Source organism: Acipenser ruthenus, chromosome 9 (genome assembly GCF_902713425.1).
Source record: "Acipenser ruthenus chromosome 9, fAciRut3.2 maternal haplotype, whole genome shotgun sequence".
NCBI lineage: Eukaryota > Metazoa > Chordata > Actinopteri > Acipenseriformes > Acipenseridae > Acipenser > Acipenser ruthenus.
Window position 1 is genome coordinate 17,251,310 of NC_081197.1, and position 17,792 is coordinate 17,269,101.

The 17,792-nt window shown below is 36.9% G+C and overlaps 1 protein-coding gene across 4 annotated transcripts in view; it reads left to right on the top strand.

Annotated features, from left to right (window-relative positions):
• The first annotated feature begins 1,185 nt into the window (after positions 1-1,185).
• LOC117407331 (leukocyte surface antigen CD47-like) overlaps positions 1,186-17,792 on the top strand; it is a 29,839-nt gene continuing 13,232 nt past the window's right edge. For 2 of the 4 annotated variants that reach the window (XR_009329601.1, XM_059031286.1), the window contains exons 1-6: positions 1,186-1,568; positions 9,867-10,175; positions 11,776-11,874; positions 12,633-12,719; positions 15,640-15,738; positions 17,413-17,520. Coding sequence is in view for 3 of the 4 variants with exons in the window: in XM_059031286.1 (XP_058887269.1) it covers positions 1,517-1,568; positions 9,867-10,175; positions 11,776-11,874; positions 12,633-12,719; positions 15,640-15,738; positions 17,413-17,520 (754 nt within the window). In the remaining variant the exon portion in view is untranslated. The remainder of the gene's footprint in view (positions 1,569-9,866; positions 10,176-11,775; positions 11,875-12,632; positions 12,720-15,639; positions 15,739-17,412; positions 17,521-17,792) is intronic. The other 2 variants (XM_059031285.1, XM_059031284.1) reach the window with 2 other exon arrangements.

Genomic DNA, 17,792 nt, shown 5'->3' on the forward strand with positions numbered 1-17,792 from the left:
GAAAATGTTAGAAATGCAGTTATTTTTCTTGGTCCTCAAAACAATAAAGAAGTGCATGTCTCTTATTATTCCCATTCATAAATACCTGAACAGGAATCACTTGAGTAAAACCAGTATAACGTGCACAAAAACATAACTTAAATCCTAATTTATGAACACTGTGCAACTAAAACGTACAGCCGTTACCTCTCATGCGGAACTGTCATGCACAAAAAGACGAATGTGCACAATACAGAAGGAAACGAGAGCCTTGCATAAGTTACTCAACCAAATACATCTTGCAAAATCACATTCAGTTGGCTTGCAACCTCCCCTTAACCAAAAGAAAACTTCTTAAAATAAATCCATCTGCAGCGAAATATGAATCAGTCAAAAAACGTTTTATTATTATCATTATTATTATTTTCAAACAAACCAAATTCAAGCGTTATTTTAAGACCACTGTGAACGAGCCAGTAATCAAAATAGCAGTGTATCCAAACATTTTAATACATCAATTACCAGTATGTAACAATATTTATCAGTTTGATGAATAACTTGATTTAGTTAATATTGAAACATACATCAAAGTACTCAATATTTTAAATGTTAATAGCTAGTCACAAAAACGTATTCACCATAGGCATCAATTGAATTTTATCAACTACAAAAGTGAGTATGAAAACGTTTCTACAAAAGAAAAAACCCATTCCAGCACCTCAAAACTGAGCCCACGGTACAAATACATTCAAACTCCTGTAGCTGCCTTTTTTGTTCTTTATACTTTGCAAAACGTATTCTTTGGTAGCGGATTCGACATATGGTAATTTTATTAATAGGCCTACTGAACACACTTTTTACAAATGCCAGCAGAGCGATCACATGACCTTAACACTGCCCTGCTGATCAGAGCTCTCGCTTTACATCCCGCCTACAGGTAGGCAATCTGTTAGCTCTGATTTGTGAATTTCTGCTTTGATTGACAGTCCGACAATACTGCCTTGCTACACTTTATTTTTCTACAGTTACAGCTCCCGCCCGTCTCCTGCTTTTCGCTATTAACAGGAAAAAAATACTATACATATAATGTCATTGCTCCCGCGGCGCCGCGGACCACAGTTTGGGAACCCCTGGACTACAAACAGTAAACAAGATAGCACATGATTTCCCAGAAGAACCTCTCTCGCGCGTACAGCGCCCTCTGCTGCATTTAGCATTCAACACCAAAAATAGTGTAACTGTAAGGCAGACTCGCCTCTTCTGCAGCGCTCCATACTAAAATCAACAGATTATTTTCTATTTTCTTTCACCAATACAATACTAGTTCTACCACGACTGCTAATAATAATTAAAAATGCAACGTAATCGCTTACGTAGCAATTGGGAGTCAAGCCAAATATAATCTATAAACGTCACTTCCGTAGTAAAAACGAAACTTACATTTTTATAGACTACTTCCTTATAACAACCATCTAGGCGGTGGCTGAAAACGAAAAAATAAACTGTGTTTGTTCTTTGTTTTGACCTGAATTGCAAGATGTACCTGACCACTATTTTGGCACTGTTGGTCTGCGTTCTGTTAGATACAGGTAAGCTTTGGGCAAAGTTTTTTTTTTTTTTTTTTTTAAATAACTCAACGTAATTAAATTGTGAGGAAATACATGCGAGGAGATGATAGTCCATGATATATGTTATTGTTAAAATATACGTTATTATGATGCGGTTGTATGAGGTAAAAGTATAATTACTAGTGTTTGTTTTCAATGTAATTATCTAACCATAATCTACGTGTTTGTACTGGATATGGCTTGGGCGAGGCTAATAGAGGCGTCGACAAGGCCTACTGTGCTTTATCTACACACAGACTTACTGTATGCTGGCAGGAAAATACAAGCTTTGCTCAACAAGTAACCTAATGCCATCCATCAGTAAGACACCGCGCTACTGATGAATGTTAGCTGATGGATTTTTGTTATTTATATTTGTATATATATATATATATATTTTTTTAAATATATATTATTATTATTTATTAGCAGACGCCCTTATCCAGGGCGATATACAATTGTTACAAGATATCACATTATTTTTTTTACATACAATTACATTATTATTATTTCATATACAATTACCCATTTATACAGTTGGGTTTTTACTGGAGCAATCTAGGTAAAGTACTTTGCTCAAGGGTACAGCAGCAGTGTCCCCCACCTAGGATTGAACCCATGATCCTCCAGTCCCGAGCCGTAACCACTACTCCACACTGCTATTATTTAAATACGCAGCAGTTCAATGAGACTGCTATAAGGCAATGCATTTCAGTTTTCTATCGTGTAGGATTTAAATAATGACAGATACCTAAACAGAAAGTAGTATACAAAGCTAATTCCTAGTTTTCCACACAATTCTAGAACAGGTGGGTGTAATCTTCTGGCCATTCAGGTAGATATTTTACAACAGCCAATTTCACGTATGTTGGGAGTTTCATTTTGAAAAAATGGTTTCTGTCAAGTAGATTCTGAATTTGAGGTCAAAAGCATTGTTACTATTGGCAGCTAGTCTAGAGAATACATGTAAATCACCAGATTACCAGTAACACTTTTTCACCATTCAACCGTTGGTACCTTTTGCCCCCTTGTTTAGTTCAACTTTGTTCATCTTTGTTCTGAACTTTGAAAAGTTTATAAACCTATAACACTACAAAACATTCCTTTCGTGTAGTGATAATGTGTGACCCTAACAATAGTCAGCCACATGCTACAGTAACGGAAATACCAAACACAGCTTGTATTGCCAGATTGTGGACATTTTATAGCATTTAAATGTTAGTTACAATACTGTAAAATATAGGAGACATTTGCCCAGTAAGTCCTGTAAGAAATCTTGCCCAGTAAGTCCTCTTTTTTTTTAACTTTTCTAGGTAATTGGTACAGACACCATCAAATGTGTTATGAAAAGCAAACATTACTTCTGCTCTGTGGTTAAAAGAAAAACAAAAGCTTGCGGCCAAGTAATACGAAATTAATTGCAATTGACTAATTAATACGATACACTATAAGAAACTAAATTTCAATACTGGAGTTCCCCCATGCATTATTTCTTAAAAAAGTCCCTTTTCAGAAGTCCACATAAGACATGACACAGGGCAGATCACTGGTTGTCCACAAAACACAAAATAAAAAAAAAATACAGTATATAGGTACATTGTATCATTATAAACAGGATTTGTATGCAAAGGTACAGTAGTATACTACAGTATATGTAGTGCTTTTGATCATTTGTTTTTGAAGAATACCAATTTAAGTTTAAGAAAATTCCTAAGGATTGTTTTAGAGAATAGCAGTACTTAAATTTCAGAGTTAAGAAAAAAGTTGTATTTAAGAAGATTTTTTTTCTTAAGAACGTTTCAAGAATACAGCCTCAGCACTGCAAACCACAGAGCGTGCATAGCTCAAGAGAGGCACCGATTGAGATTTTAGGGGCCTGTTCAGATTACCGATATTTCATATCAATAATGGGCAGATACAGATAAGTTTTACCCTTTAAACTGAACACATCACAGATTTTACTTATTGTATGTTTTTTTTTTATGGATTGTAGCACAGGAGAAAAAGCAGCAGGGGCAGAAATAAGAAAACAACAATCAATAAATGTTTGAGAACATTTAGCAACCCAAAGAACAGACTTGGTATTGCAGTTGGTATTGTAGGCACCATTTAGACCCAATTTGCATTATGTTTCCCACCTTGAATGTTAATGTAAAGCTACATTTTAAAATATTTTTATATTAGCATTTTGGTTTTATTTAACAATGAACACAGTCAATGAATTAGTGATTAGCAGGGGCAGATCTAGCTTTGTAGATGGACTGACTGGTTCACTATATTCTTCAAGATACACAAAAGGTTCCCTGTGACCCCACCTCACCTCCACAAATTTAGAACATACTTTAAGGAAGTGTTTCTTTCAGTGCAGTTTGCAACACATTTTCTAGTAAATTGAACATACTAAGGGGTAGATGTACTAAGATGGGCCAGTCGCAGTGCAAAATACCACAATTTGCATTTTGGTTACAACAATTCGCAAAGTGCACATTTCGTCATATGTACTAGAAAAAATATGTTAATGAAGAGAGGTGCAAAATACTAATTTAAATATTATTTGCGTCATCTTGGCGAGATCTATAGAGAGAGTTGTGCGACTTTTTCTTTTTTTAAATTTAGTTGTTGCCAATTATTTTTATTATTTTCTCCCAATTTGGAATGGCCAATTATTTTTGAGCTCATCTCATCGCTACCACCCCTGCGCTGACTCGGGAGGGCGAAGACGAACACACGCTGTCCTCCAAAGCGTGTGCCGTCAGCCGACCGTTTTTTTTCACACTGCGGACTCACCATGCAGCCACCCAAGAGCTACAGCGTCAGAGGACAATGCAGCGCTTGGGCAGCTTACAGGCAAGCCCACAGGCGCCCGGCCAGACTGCAGGGGTCGCTGGTGCGCGGTGAGCCGAGGACACCCTGGCCGACCTAAACTCTCCCCAACCCCGGGCGACGCTTGGCCAATTGTGCGCCGCCCCCTGGGAGCTCCCGTCCACGGTCGGCTGTGGAATAGCCTGGACTCGAACCGGTGACGTCCAGGCTATAGAGTGCATCCTGCGCTCCACGTGGAGCGCCTTTACCGGATGTACCACTCGGGAGCCCCCGGTTGTGCAACATTTTTTCAAATAAAATAGCAGCAGTTGAGCAGTGGTTTGCTGCAGCAGAGTGTGCCCAAAGGATAACGTCTATACATGCAAGGGTGCAAGAATCAAAATAACATTATTTTTGTTAAATGTAAATGTCATCTGTACAATGCATTCTGTTCTGTCTTCAGCAGCAGTGAGCAAGCCTCAAAGCTAGGCAGTCCCTACCAGCAGACCTGCAGGTGCGTTGCTAAGTACTGTATGTGAACTTGCTCAGTGCACTGAATGCATGCACAGGGATTCCCTCGAGCAAATACGGTAACACACAATAGATCATGGTCCTATACAGATGCTGAGAATGAGCTGGAGGGGTTAGTGGCACATGTGTGCAGTCTATTGCTCCCACCATGCTGGAAAAACCAGAAATTTCATAGAAATTTGTTTTCAAGGCTTGTAAGCACACCCTGACTTAGTGAAAATTAGGTACTTGGGTGTTCGTCTCAAAAATGCATGGAGCAAAACTGGCAACACACGAGAAAAAGCGGACTGAGAAATGCAGCAACAATTGTGACTGTTTAAAACATGCTTTCAAAAGTTCTTAACAAGTTCATGCAATTGTAAGTGTCGCAATTGCCTGCAGCTTTAGCGCATCTCATTACAATATTTTGGTTCCCTGTTTTTGCGAATTTCTGAGGGAACGCCCAGAATTACATATTCATTTAAGGCTAAAGCGCAAATAAGAACTGCGGCTGCAAAGCATTAGTTAAAATGATGCTAACAGCATTGCATTTGTTTAGTATATTTCACACTACACTTCTGACTGGTTTGCAACAATTGCGACAGAGGTACATCTACCCCTAAGAGTACAACTATAATAAGCAATACTTGGGAGTTATTCAAATATAAGAATAGCTTCTGATGCATTGTAAAGTTTTAACATTACTTCCCTTGATTTAAATTCAACACTTCACAATATATCTGAGCCTCTTGTTGGCCTTTTTAGCTTCCCCACATTGTCTAGATGAAGACATTTCTGAGTCAACATAAACTCCTAGGTCTTTTTCATAGATTCCTTCTTCAATTTCAGTATCTCCCATATGATATTTATAATGCACATTTTTATTGCCTGCGTGCAGTACCTTACACTTTTCTCTATTAAATGTTATTTTCCATGTGTTTGCCCAGTTCTGAATGTTGTCTAGATCATTTTGAATGCTGCAACAGTGTTTGCCAGTCTTCCTATTTTTGTGTTGTCTGCACATTTAACTATACCAGAATCTAAGTCATTAATGTAGATTAGGAATAGCAGAGGACCTAATACTGATCCCTGTGGTACACCACTGGTTACCTCGCTCCATTTTTAGGTTTCTCCTCTAATAAGTACTTTCTGTTTTCTACATGTTAAACCACTCCCTAATCCATGTACATACATTTCCTTGAATCCCTACTGCATTCAGTTTGAGAATTAATCTTTTATGCAGGACTTTGTCAAAAGCTTTCTGGAAATCTAAATAAACCATGTCATAAGCTTTGCAATTATCCATTTTTGATGTTGCATCCTCAAAAAAAAATCAAGCAGGTTAGTTAGACACGATCTCCCTTTCCTAAAACCATGCTGACTGTCTCCCAGGATACTGTTACCATATAGGTAATTTTCTATTTTGGATCTTATTATAGTTTCCATAAGTTTACATAAGTCAGGCTTATTGGTCTGTAGTTACCTGGTTCGGTTTTACGTTTGAAATTCTCCAGTCTATCGGTAAAACCCCTGTCTCAAGAGACTGTTGCATGATCTTGGTTAACGGTTTGTAAATAACTTCTTTCATTTCTTTGAGTACTATTGGGAGGATCTAATCCGGCCCAGGGGAATTGTTTATTTTAAGAGCTCCTAGTCCCTTTAACACCTCTGCCTCGATTATGCTAAAGTTATTTAAAACAGGATAGGAACAGGTTGATGTGGGGCATGTTGTCCGTATCCTCCTTTGTAAAAATTTGTGAAAAGCAACCATTTAATTTTTTTTTCTTCGTCTATGATTTTGCCATTTGTATCTCTTAGACATTTAACCTCCTCTTTGAATGTTCTCTTGCTGTTATAGTATTGGAAAAACATTTTGGGATTGGTTTTATAGCCCCCTTAGCAATGTTCATTTCTGTCTCTCTCTTGGCCTTTCTAACTTCCTTTTTGACTTGCGTTTGCAGTTCCAAGTACTGTGTACTTTGTTTTGGTCCCTTTTAAACGATCTGTAAAGTGCCTTTTTTCACTGAATTTTTTTTTTTAATTGATCCATTAAACCATTTTGGCCATTTTTTTAAGATTGAGATTTGTCTACTTTTGGGATGTAATTGCTTTGTGCCTCTAGTACTACATTTTTTAAAAAACAGCCATCCTTTTTCTCTGGATGTTTTCTCTATTTTACTCCAGTCTACTTCTTTTAGTCTCTGTTTCATACCTTCATAGTTTTGCCTTTCTAAAAGTTTGCCAATGGTTCTCTGACCTGTTTTAGTTATTCTGTCTTCGTTATTTGAAAAGACTAAATCAAGGCATGCCTCCCCTCTAGTCGGTGCCTTGGCAGATTACATTAGGAAGCAGTCATTTGTCATTTCCACCATTTCAATTTCATCCGTTGTGCTCCCCACCGGGTTTTCCCATTTTATATGGGGGAAGTTGAAATCCCCCATTAGTATGGCTTCTCCTTTGCTACATGCATTTCTAATGTCATTGTATAACAAATTATTTTGTTCGGCGTCTGAATTTGGCAGTCTATAGCATGCTCCTATTATGCCTTTTTGAATTTTTGTCCATTATTCTGACTTATATTGATTCGCCGTTGTTTTCTTCGTCCAGATTTAACACCTGGGCTTCAAGACTATTTCTTATGTATAGCGCTACCCCTCCGCCTCTTCTGTCCTGCCTGTCAGTGAATACAGTGTATACCCACTAATATTATATTCGTCTCCATCACTCTCAGACAACCAAGTTTTTGTAATACCTATCACATCATAATTACTTGTTAGTGCAGTAGCTTCAAATTCTAACATTTTGTTTCTGATACTTCTAGCATTTAGATAAATACATTTAATGACTTAGCTGAGTTGTTGCCCTTGTTTTGATGTGGTCTCCCTTCTGTTTTTTGTTGATTTCTCCCCCCTTACTTTTTAGTTTAAATGCTTCTGAACCTCTTCAAGGATCCTTTCGAGTAGATTAGATTGGTTCCCTTTTTATTTAAGTGCAGTCCGTCCCGCCTTTATAGATAGTCCTTGTTGTAGAATGTGGTCCAATGTTCAAGAAAGGTGAAGCCTTCCTGTGTGCACCACGATTTCAGCCATGCATTTTGATTATGTATTTCCAGCTGTCTGTATGCTCCTTTGCAAGGTTCCGGCAATATCCCAGAAAATACCACAGTTTTGGTCTTGTCTTTTAATTTCCTTCCTAGCTCTCTGAATTTGTTTGGCAGGGATTTTAGCCTGTCTCTTCCAATGTGGTTTGTACTGATGTGGACGACTACTACCTGTGGAGCGCCATTTGTGCCAAAACTATCCGTCCGTTAGTCAATTCGTTTGTCAATTTGTGAATTGGTCAATTCGTCCAGCAATTCATACAGTACTTCATAAACGTATTTATTCATTCATCTAATAATTCATTAATTAATTTGTCAATTCAGATACGAAAGTCTGTACGGACCTGCAAATTTCCAATCAACCAGACAAACTTCCCAACAACCAGACAAACTTCCAACTGTCAATCTTGCACTATGCCGAAAACACTGCAACCTTTCTAGCCAATGGGAGCACACAGTAATATTTTAATCAACGAAAATCCAGCCTCACTCAAAACTGCTTCAGCCAATAATATTTAGAAGGGCATTTCAAAAGATATTCTATTTAACAAGATACTTGACTCCGCTGATTTTCAATGGAGACTTCCGTCTCACTGCGCGCAAAGCATTGTGGTATATAGAGAGTTAGGCAAAAAAATTCTGTGGAGAGTTAAATTTTGAAGTGGCTCAAATTTGTTTGATGTTTTGATTTCTGGTGGTTGTGTTTGATGAAGTTTCTTTTTTTCCCTGCTTCTGCCAACCGGAACCCAGCTGTTTTGACCCTCTTCTATCTCCCTGGTGGCTTTCAGTCTGTTAGGGGTGCAGACTTCCATGAATTCTGGGTGTGCCAGCTCCTCAAGCTCCTGTTGCTGTCTCGCATCTTGCAGCTCCATTTCTAGCATACTTACTAGTTTAAGCAAGTCCTGGTTTTTAGCTCTGCTGGGTTTTCTCGGATTATCCACATCATTGAGGATCTGATAAACTTCATGGCGGGTTGATTTGGAATAAAAACTCAGTTTGGGATTCTTGCATGTTGGATTAAGATTTGGTGCACTTTGAAACGATTCATGTCAGATTGATTTTGAATTTGGGATTTGTGCTTTTATTTTGGACTTTAACAGACTGGATACAGCAAAAGCAGAATACTGCATATATTGAAACGGTACATGTAATTTGACCTTTATTCACACTCATATCATTAATTTACTCCAAACAGTTTATTCTTCATTTTGAATGTCCTTTCTCTATAATAAACACCTCGATATAACAAACAAAAGGCTTGGACCGCAACAGGTTAGTTATAGCGAGGGTAGGAAGTTAATTATTGTTGGTTGTAGTTGCTATTTTCACACTGCTGATCTGGAGGACATGTACAAGGGAAAACCGGTTTTCTAGCCTAGCAGTATCACCTGAAATGCCAGATGTTTGAGGTTTACACCCTTTTGTCTCATACAGGTTTTTAAATAAGATTTGAATTGCAGATTTTTTTTTTAGAGATTGCATTAATCTGGTGTTGAAAATCTTTATTAATATTATTATTCCTAGAATGGTAAAGCATAGTGTTATTTTTGTTTAGCTTTTTCATCAGCTGAATCCAGATCAGCAGTCAGGGGAACAGTCACTCTGGAGCCACTGTATAGCTAATGTTTAGATAGCAACACGTGGCTGATAGTTTGGGTTGAGTGAAAATGTTACAATTTAAAAAAAAAAAATATATGAAATAGACCCATGGGTTAATATATTGGTCAAAGACAAAATAAAGATGACCCATCATTTTGGTTTTTTTTAAACAGTGTTCTGCAGTACCTTGGCATCATTCAATGTGGTAAAGATGAAGAGTGTGTTAGGATACATGGTTAAACTGTTACTGTTTTGTGTTTTTTTTTCAGGTTCTGCTCAGCTGAATTTAATTACAGCTAATCAAACTTCTCACCAGTGTAAGGTATTACTGAATTGTAAGGTCACAAATCTGATCAGAAACGACTCCAGGCTGATGATTCTTCAGTGGAAGTTTAATGGAGAGAGGATCTACTATTTTGATGCTGATACAACAGTAAAGGATACCAATGTAGTAAAAGATATATCAGAATTAGGACGTGGAGATGCTTCTCTGTGGATAGAAAAACCTCTCAGTGGAACATACACGTGTTTAGTAACTGAGTTAAATACATCGGGGCAGTCAATGTTTTATCTGGAAGGTACTTGTTTTCTGTTAATTATATTAAATACAAAAAGAAAAGGCACACACTATTTACTAGGACTGTGCAAGTGCTTGGATTTTCAAAGTATACTGGGAGATGTGTTTTTTTGTTGAGTTTAAGCAGAGGTTAAATCTTGCCCAGGACTACAATCCCACAATTCACTGCAGATAACACATTTCTGTGGAAGCGAGCAAAAAAAAAAAAAAAAAAAAAAAAGACAGGAAGTTAAATAAAATTGTTTAAAAGTATAAAAGAAAATTAAGACAAATAATTATCGCAGATAAAGTACGAGTGGTTTTTGTTAATTTGATCACAACAGGTTCTATATTAAATCACATTATTACTGAATACCTTAAAACATGTTACAGGAAATAACTTGGATTTTCCACGTATCAGCACAGCCCTACTGTTAACAACAGCAGCAAAATTATTCAATTACTGTACATATCCAAATTCCCTAGTAAGGTTAAGTACGGTAACTTGCTGTAATATAATTCCTTAAAAACAAAGTTGGACGATATTGAAGTGTACAGCTATGGCCAAAAGTTTTGCATCACCTAGAATTTTATGATTGAGACATAATAAAAAAAATAACATAATTTAGATATTTTATTTAACATCATGTAATCAATGAAACTACAAAATAATATTGCAACAGTCTATCAGAAGCCATAATGGTAGTACAATATTTCATGTTGGATTTCGAAATGTTTCAAATTTTTCGTTAGTTTTCGTTAAGTGTATGGAAAACTACAAAGCGACAAGTAATTCAATATGTTAACGTAACGTTCAGCAGGTTTCATTCGACTTTATGAAGCAAATTGTGTTAATTATATAGGGTGATGCAAAACTTTTGGCCATGGCTGTATAAATACCCCATCGCCTGTCATCCGGCCTTGCTTGAACCTCAATTGAGAGCGTCTCTTGTCTCAACAGAAGGCGAGACACCAAATTATATTCCATTATTCTATCAAAGCTGTGCCTCAGTCTTTGAATAAAATGTACACTTGGCTTGGCGACACTAAAAATGACTAAAACAGTATAAAAGGACATGTTGTACTTGTTAACCTTAATTTCAGTTGAATAATATATCAAGATATGTATATGTTTCAGTGTATGTTGAAGGGTAGTGTTGCAGTCAAGACAGGTTCATGGCGGGAATAGCAGACGCAGGAGACATGCAGTACAGTTCTTTGAGCGCACTTTTATTAGCTCCTATTTTATATATTGTATGTGCTCAAGCTAAATTGGCAAATAAACAATTTAGCTTCACCACATTCACATTTTTTGACTAGGAGATTGTTTTAATAACCCTTTTCTGCTAACCACACATTTTTAAACATGCAGGACATTTGCCCTGCCACAGTGTAATTTCAGGGTAAGTTTTAGTAATGGCATAAAGAGGCAAATATTGCAGCTAGAATGGAATCTTGTTTTTGTTTATACACAATGTTACAGTTTATACTGGTTGTGATTGAAAACAGAGTACTAGATCAGGGAAAATAAAATTATAGGCATGAGTATGACTGTGTTGGCGACTTGTAATAAATGTATTAAGCAATCATTTTAAACTTTCTCTATGTTTTGTCTTAAACAGCGAAGTTATTATTTCCTAAAGCTGCATTTACAGCCTACTGCGTATTGTATTCTGGGATTCTGCTTTGTGTCATTATTCAGATGGCCATTTCATGTTTTCGTGAGTATCATTTTAAACCATTTATCTGTGTTCTCCTTGTCAAGACTTCCAGCAGCTTCCTCAACAACAAAGCTTTCTTTTAAAAATCCTGAATAAAAGTGTGATTCATTAGTTATTTAACAAATGCTTTTTTTCCAAGTTGGATTACCCACTCAAACTGTTACTGTTTTTAAATACATTGCAATGCATCTTAATCAGTATCTAAACATTTGAATTCACATAAAATTCTTACACATACTGCTTTTACAATCAAGCGACTCTTCACACGTACAATAACACCGCCTGTCTGTAATGACCATTCTGATGTTGTACATCCCCGCCCTCGCCCACATGTTAAATTACCATAGGAATATACCATGACCCAACTAAAAATACTGGAATTATGTTGTGGCAAAAACGGAAAGACCGATCTAGCGGTAAGCCTGTAGCTCCAGAGATTTTTCTGGACCTCTGGAGCACGGTTATGCCAAAGGCATTGGTCCCTGCAAAGGGCTTCATTCTGGTTTCTAAAATATCCTTGCAACTCCACAGGCATCAAGTTATGAAGTGGATGTTTTCCGTGCATGGCGCCCAAGTGGGTCATACATGTTGCTCCATTTGGTTCACATAGACAGTATTGTACATCTATGAACATCTCATGTCCTTTACAGACCGTTATAGTTCCATCCTCATTTCACATGGGCAGTGGGGCTTGGTGTTTTCTTTCAATCTCTATACAACACTAGAAATAAGCTACTTTTTATTTTGTTTTCATCTAGGTAAACATCAGAACTATGTTTTTGGTATTTGTCTTGTGCTCGCTGGAGTAGTTCTGATAATCTTAGGCTTATGTCTTCTTTTTGATGGTAAGTCCATTCCTTTTTATTATGACCAAATCAGTTTACATTAAAACAGCCAAGATAGAATAAAAATGTTGGTGAATATGTAATCTTTATTGCAAAAGATGATCTGTATAAATATATGATCTTAAAAAAAGGATAGCGCAGTTGACGTTAACTTGCTCCTCGGTTCCTTTCCCCTTTATGGAAAAGTGTAAATCAGATGATTTTCTATCACACATAAAAGAAAGGCAAGAAATAATTGCAGACAATTATACAAGTGGCTTTAATAGGTTTGATTGATGAACCATTTTTCTATACCATGATTACCGAGTTCACACGGTTTAAGGTGAAATGGGCACGTTTTTTAATTCACCGTTTGTCCATCGGTGAGCCACTGTGTTCATTAGAACTAACTAATTAACACGGACATCTCACGTTCTGAAAACTGCCATGCATGAGATTATCCGAGTAGGCTATTAAATAAATGATGTCATATTTAATGTAAACTGTCCTACTAAACAATGATCGCTAGCAAACGTGATTGTCAGTAAATGAAACACAAATACTCAAAAATAACAGCAAGAACAAGGCACTGTACCTTTTCATCACTGCCTTCCTATTAATTTACCAAACCAAAGTAACAGTAGCTATTATCTATCGTATCGATCAAGAGAAACGCAGTAAGCAGAGAATCAAAAAGTCTATTTACTAATATATAACTAAGTCTAAGATGCTACAGATATTTTTATTATTTTTATTTTAAACAGTATTGTAAAGATGTTGCCGTCTCCTCGAGTTAATAGTGTTGTAGGGATTTTGGTTTTATGTATTAAAGAATGAATACAATTTTATTCTCCTAGATGCCGCTTAACTTTGCAATGGTGTCATACCCACCTTAACTTTTCTTCATTCCTTTGTGTTCGTTGCTGTTAACATGCAGTCCAAAAAAAAAAAAAAAAACGAATTTGCAGGCGCCGTCTTCTCATCATTAAGTTTTGCACTCTGCTGAGAGATCAGTGGGCGGGCACTGCATGTCTTAAAACGCACTTGATTGGCTTGACTGGTTGTATTTGTTTTAAAATTTTAAAGTTATTTTTCTTGTTAAAAAATGACTTGACTTGAGTGTATTTCTTTAAATAGCCATTTAAAAACGGATTACAAAAAAATGACATTATACTGCAGTACGACGATAACCGTGGTATAGTTTTTGACGTTTACCATACCGTGACATCCCTATGCTCATTACGGTATGGCAGTATAAATGTCAGCACCCCAGGTGAAAGGAAAATCTGCTTCCAAGCAGCTTTTAAGTCACAGTGCAGAAGTCAATTGTCATTGATTGGTACTCAGTTCTACTGACGAGAAATGCAGCTTTTCTTGTTATGAAACCAACACATTTTTAAAAGCAGGCTTCATTTAATATCTGCCGACAAACAAAAAACAAACAAACAAAAAAAAAAAACCAAAAAAAAAAAACATCCCTATGGTAAGTGGCAGGACGGCTTTGTGGCGACGTACCCAGAACAGGATGCTGACACACAAACACAGGTCCTGTGAGTGGAAGCGCTGGTGCGCGGATTTATTAAAAATGACAAATAACAAAAAAGACAGCTCACACAGCCAAAATAAAAGGTTAACAAAAACAAATCTCACAACACAAAAATTATTGACACCAAAACCAAGTACTGTGGTGGTGCTTCCAGCACATGTAGCAATTGTATATTTCCTTTTCCTTTTGTTTTACTTTCTCCTGTCTCACGTACCTCCTCTCTGTACACCCACCACCAACACAGACAAAGAAACGTATATACCCAAGCACATCATAATGACAAACACTCAAACAATAATTAAATTAAATGCACCCTGGTGTTTCCCATTCAGCCCTAGAGACTTCTGGGAAATGTAGTATTTAGGCCTTCAGCCATGACACTCCTCCCGTGGACTACAAACTTACACCACACAGTGAATATAGAGGCAAGGATATTGCCCTGCCACAGTAACTAACCACTTTTAAGATATTGCACAAACTAAAATCATGTCCTGTGGTATAAACTATAATCACGCATTGCGGTATCAGCAACCATTACTTTGCACAGGATTCATCATTGCATCTGCACTTCATGAAAATGCAGGACATGGCCTTCTTTTTAACATAGTTCCTTTAACAACAATATAAACCAGGGCTGTACCAAACTGTATGTCACACATTTACCTGACACACAATAGAAACTAAAGCCCCATTCACACTGGCACTCTTACCCGGGTCCCGACCCAAGTTCTGGCTACCCGGGTCACAATCCCACGTAGTGTGAAACCACGTACCTGGGTCATACCTGGGTCGCAGCGACTCACCTCAGGATGTGGGTTGACGCGCTTTGAGTGAGACAAAATGCATGACGGCCGTTCGTAAGCTGACGAAATAACAAAGCCACGCCTATGTGAAGGTTTCACTTCCACAAGGAACATTTCTGTTTAGCCATGTTTTTGTTGATTGAGACACACCAAATTGCAGCAGGGATGAAGAAACATTTGCTATAATCAACATTTGGGCCACAGAGAAGCTTGGATGGAAGCGGCTGTAACAAACTGCTTCCGGGGCATTTATGTGCACATTGTGTACTTGCGTCAGTCACCCAGGTGAACCCTGCTTTATCAAAAGCTGTGTGAAATCTCGTAGCCGACCCACATGACACCGGGTCCAGACCCGTGTAGGTTCCTACCCGGGTAGAGCATGCCAGTGTGAAAGAGGCTTAAGTTTGTACCAGACTGAGTAACTGTATACAAGTGTATACATATTTAATCAAAAGTTCGATTTACTCCTGCTTTTTTGTTGTAAAATATATGTAGTGTATACAAATATGTACAGTCTTCCTAACAGTACATGTTATCTTAAATATGCTTTATTATTTCAGAAGAGATGTAACCTTTTTTTTTTAAACCCTAGGGGTGTCTGTGAACATGACCATCAAAAGTAACACTGGATTTGGAATACATGTTTTTACTCTTTTGATTGTAATAATAATTCAGTTTTTTTTCTTAACAGGTAAGTACATAGTATGTATTATTATTATTATTATTAAATTAGCCAGTTTACAGTGGAATACAATTATGAAAAAGACCAGTTTGAGGGTAGCTACTTTCCTTGCATATATTTTGTGGCAATGTCTGACATTGTTCTATATGTACTCTCCACAGCTGTTGAAGAGCAAGTAGCGGGGTTCCAAAAAATATAGCGTTATATATGCCCCCACGCGTTGCTACAACTGTTTAAATAATGTATCTGTAATGTCTTTTTTCATTAACATCCTGACAACATTTTACACTTCTAACTTTAAAGTCTGTTTCAAAGCTATTTTCAAAATGGCTGCTCTAGTGCAATGGGGTTTGAGATCTGTCCTCTAAATCAGGGATCGGGAACCGGCAGTTGTTACACTTATATATATGCACTATTTAATTTATTTTTTGTTCAATTGTTAGAACTAATTTATTTATTTGTTAATAAATACAGTATTATACACTGAAGCATTTTGTGTGTGTGTATACAGTGCCTATAGAAAGTCTACACCCCCTTTCAAAATTTTCAATGTCCTTGAGTGGCCCAGTCAGAGCCCCGACCTAAATCCAATCAAAAATTTGTGGCATGACTTGAAGATTGCTGTCCATCAACGCTCCCCTATGAACTTGACAGAGCTTGAACAGTTTTGTAAAGAAGAATGGTCAAATATTGCCAAATCTAGGTGTGCAAAGTCGGTAGAGACCTATCCCAACAGACTCACAGCTGTAATTGCTGCCAAAGGTGCTTCCACCAAGTGTTAACTCGGGGGTGGAGACTTATCCAATTATGATCTTTCAGTTTTGTATTTTTTATATATAATTTTTTTCTCAATAAAAACTTTTTTCCCCTTAACAGTGTGGAGTATGGTGTTTAGATAAGTGGAAAAAAATCATCATTTAAATGCATGAAACTCTGAGGCACAGACACAACAAAATGTGAAAAAAGTTCAAGGGTGTGTAGACTTTCTATAGGCACTCTATATATACAGTATATGCAAATATATTTTAATTTACAAAGACCTTATAGTTAATATATGTTTGGAAATCTAGTCTAGGTACCAATCTAGGTACCAAAAAGTAAAATTGTCTGGTGGTGGCCCATGCACCTTTTGGCGGGCTGCCCTGGTGGCTTGTGGTCACATTTGGGTTTGTGACCACTGCTCTAAATCACTGCAGGTAGAGCGAATTTGAAAAAAAAAAAAAAAAACATAACAAGTCCTCTGGCTTTCCTGTACCACATCATGGATCGTTATTGCTGTTACCCGTTTCATAATGTTGGTGCACTAGAGTGGACAATTTGAAAACAGCTTTGAAACTGATTTTAATGTTAGTTGTAAAAAGTTGTCAGGATGTTAACAATGAAAATAACTTAGACACGTTATTTCAACAGTTGTATACCTGGAGACATATAAAGCTATATTTTTCGGAACCCCGCTACTTACTCTTCAAAAGGCACAGATTTTTATTTTTTTATAGCATTGCATAACAGCTGCTCTTTTAAAATACTCTAGCTTATTTAGCACCATTTATTTACTGTTACTTCCTTACTGGTTTAACATTAACAGTAACATTTTCATTAAACAAACAATGCTGCTAGGTCTACACCTAATGTGCTCTAATGCTTTTTGGTTATCAATAATTTATAATTCTCTTCTCTTTCTAGGTTTTTTAGACTTTGTGTTAACTATAATCACACTAGTCTGTGCTGTGTCCAAAATTGTTGGCTTTATTATCGCAGTTGTTGGATTCTCTATTTCAGTTGCCACCAAAGGTAAGGTATACAAAGTATCCTTTAATCAGCAATATATCTTAATGCTAAACCTTAAACTTTGTCCTGCTCTTTTGCGGATCTCTTTCCACATTTTCTTATTTAATTTTATTAAAAGGAGGTGTAATAAAAAAGGAAACACTGCCATAACAGAAATACCTGGGGCCTCTGAAGAGCATGTAAAGTTCATAAAAATGTGTGTATACCTACGTGTTACCTCATGGGGCTAAAACAATTTGTATATAAAATTGTATCAGTTCCCAGATTCTGTATGC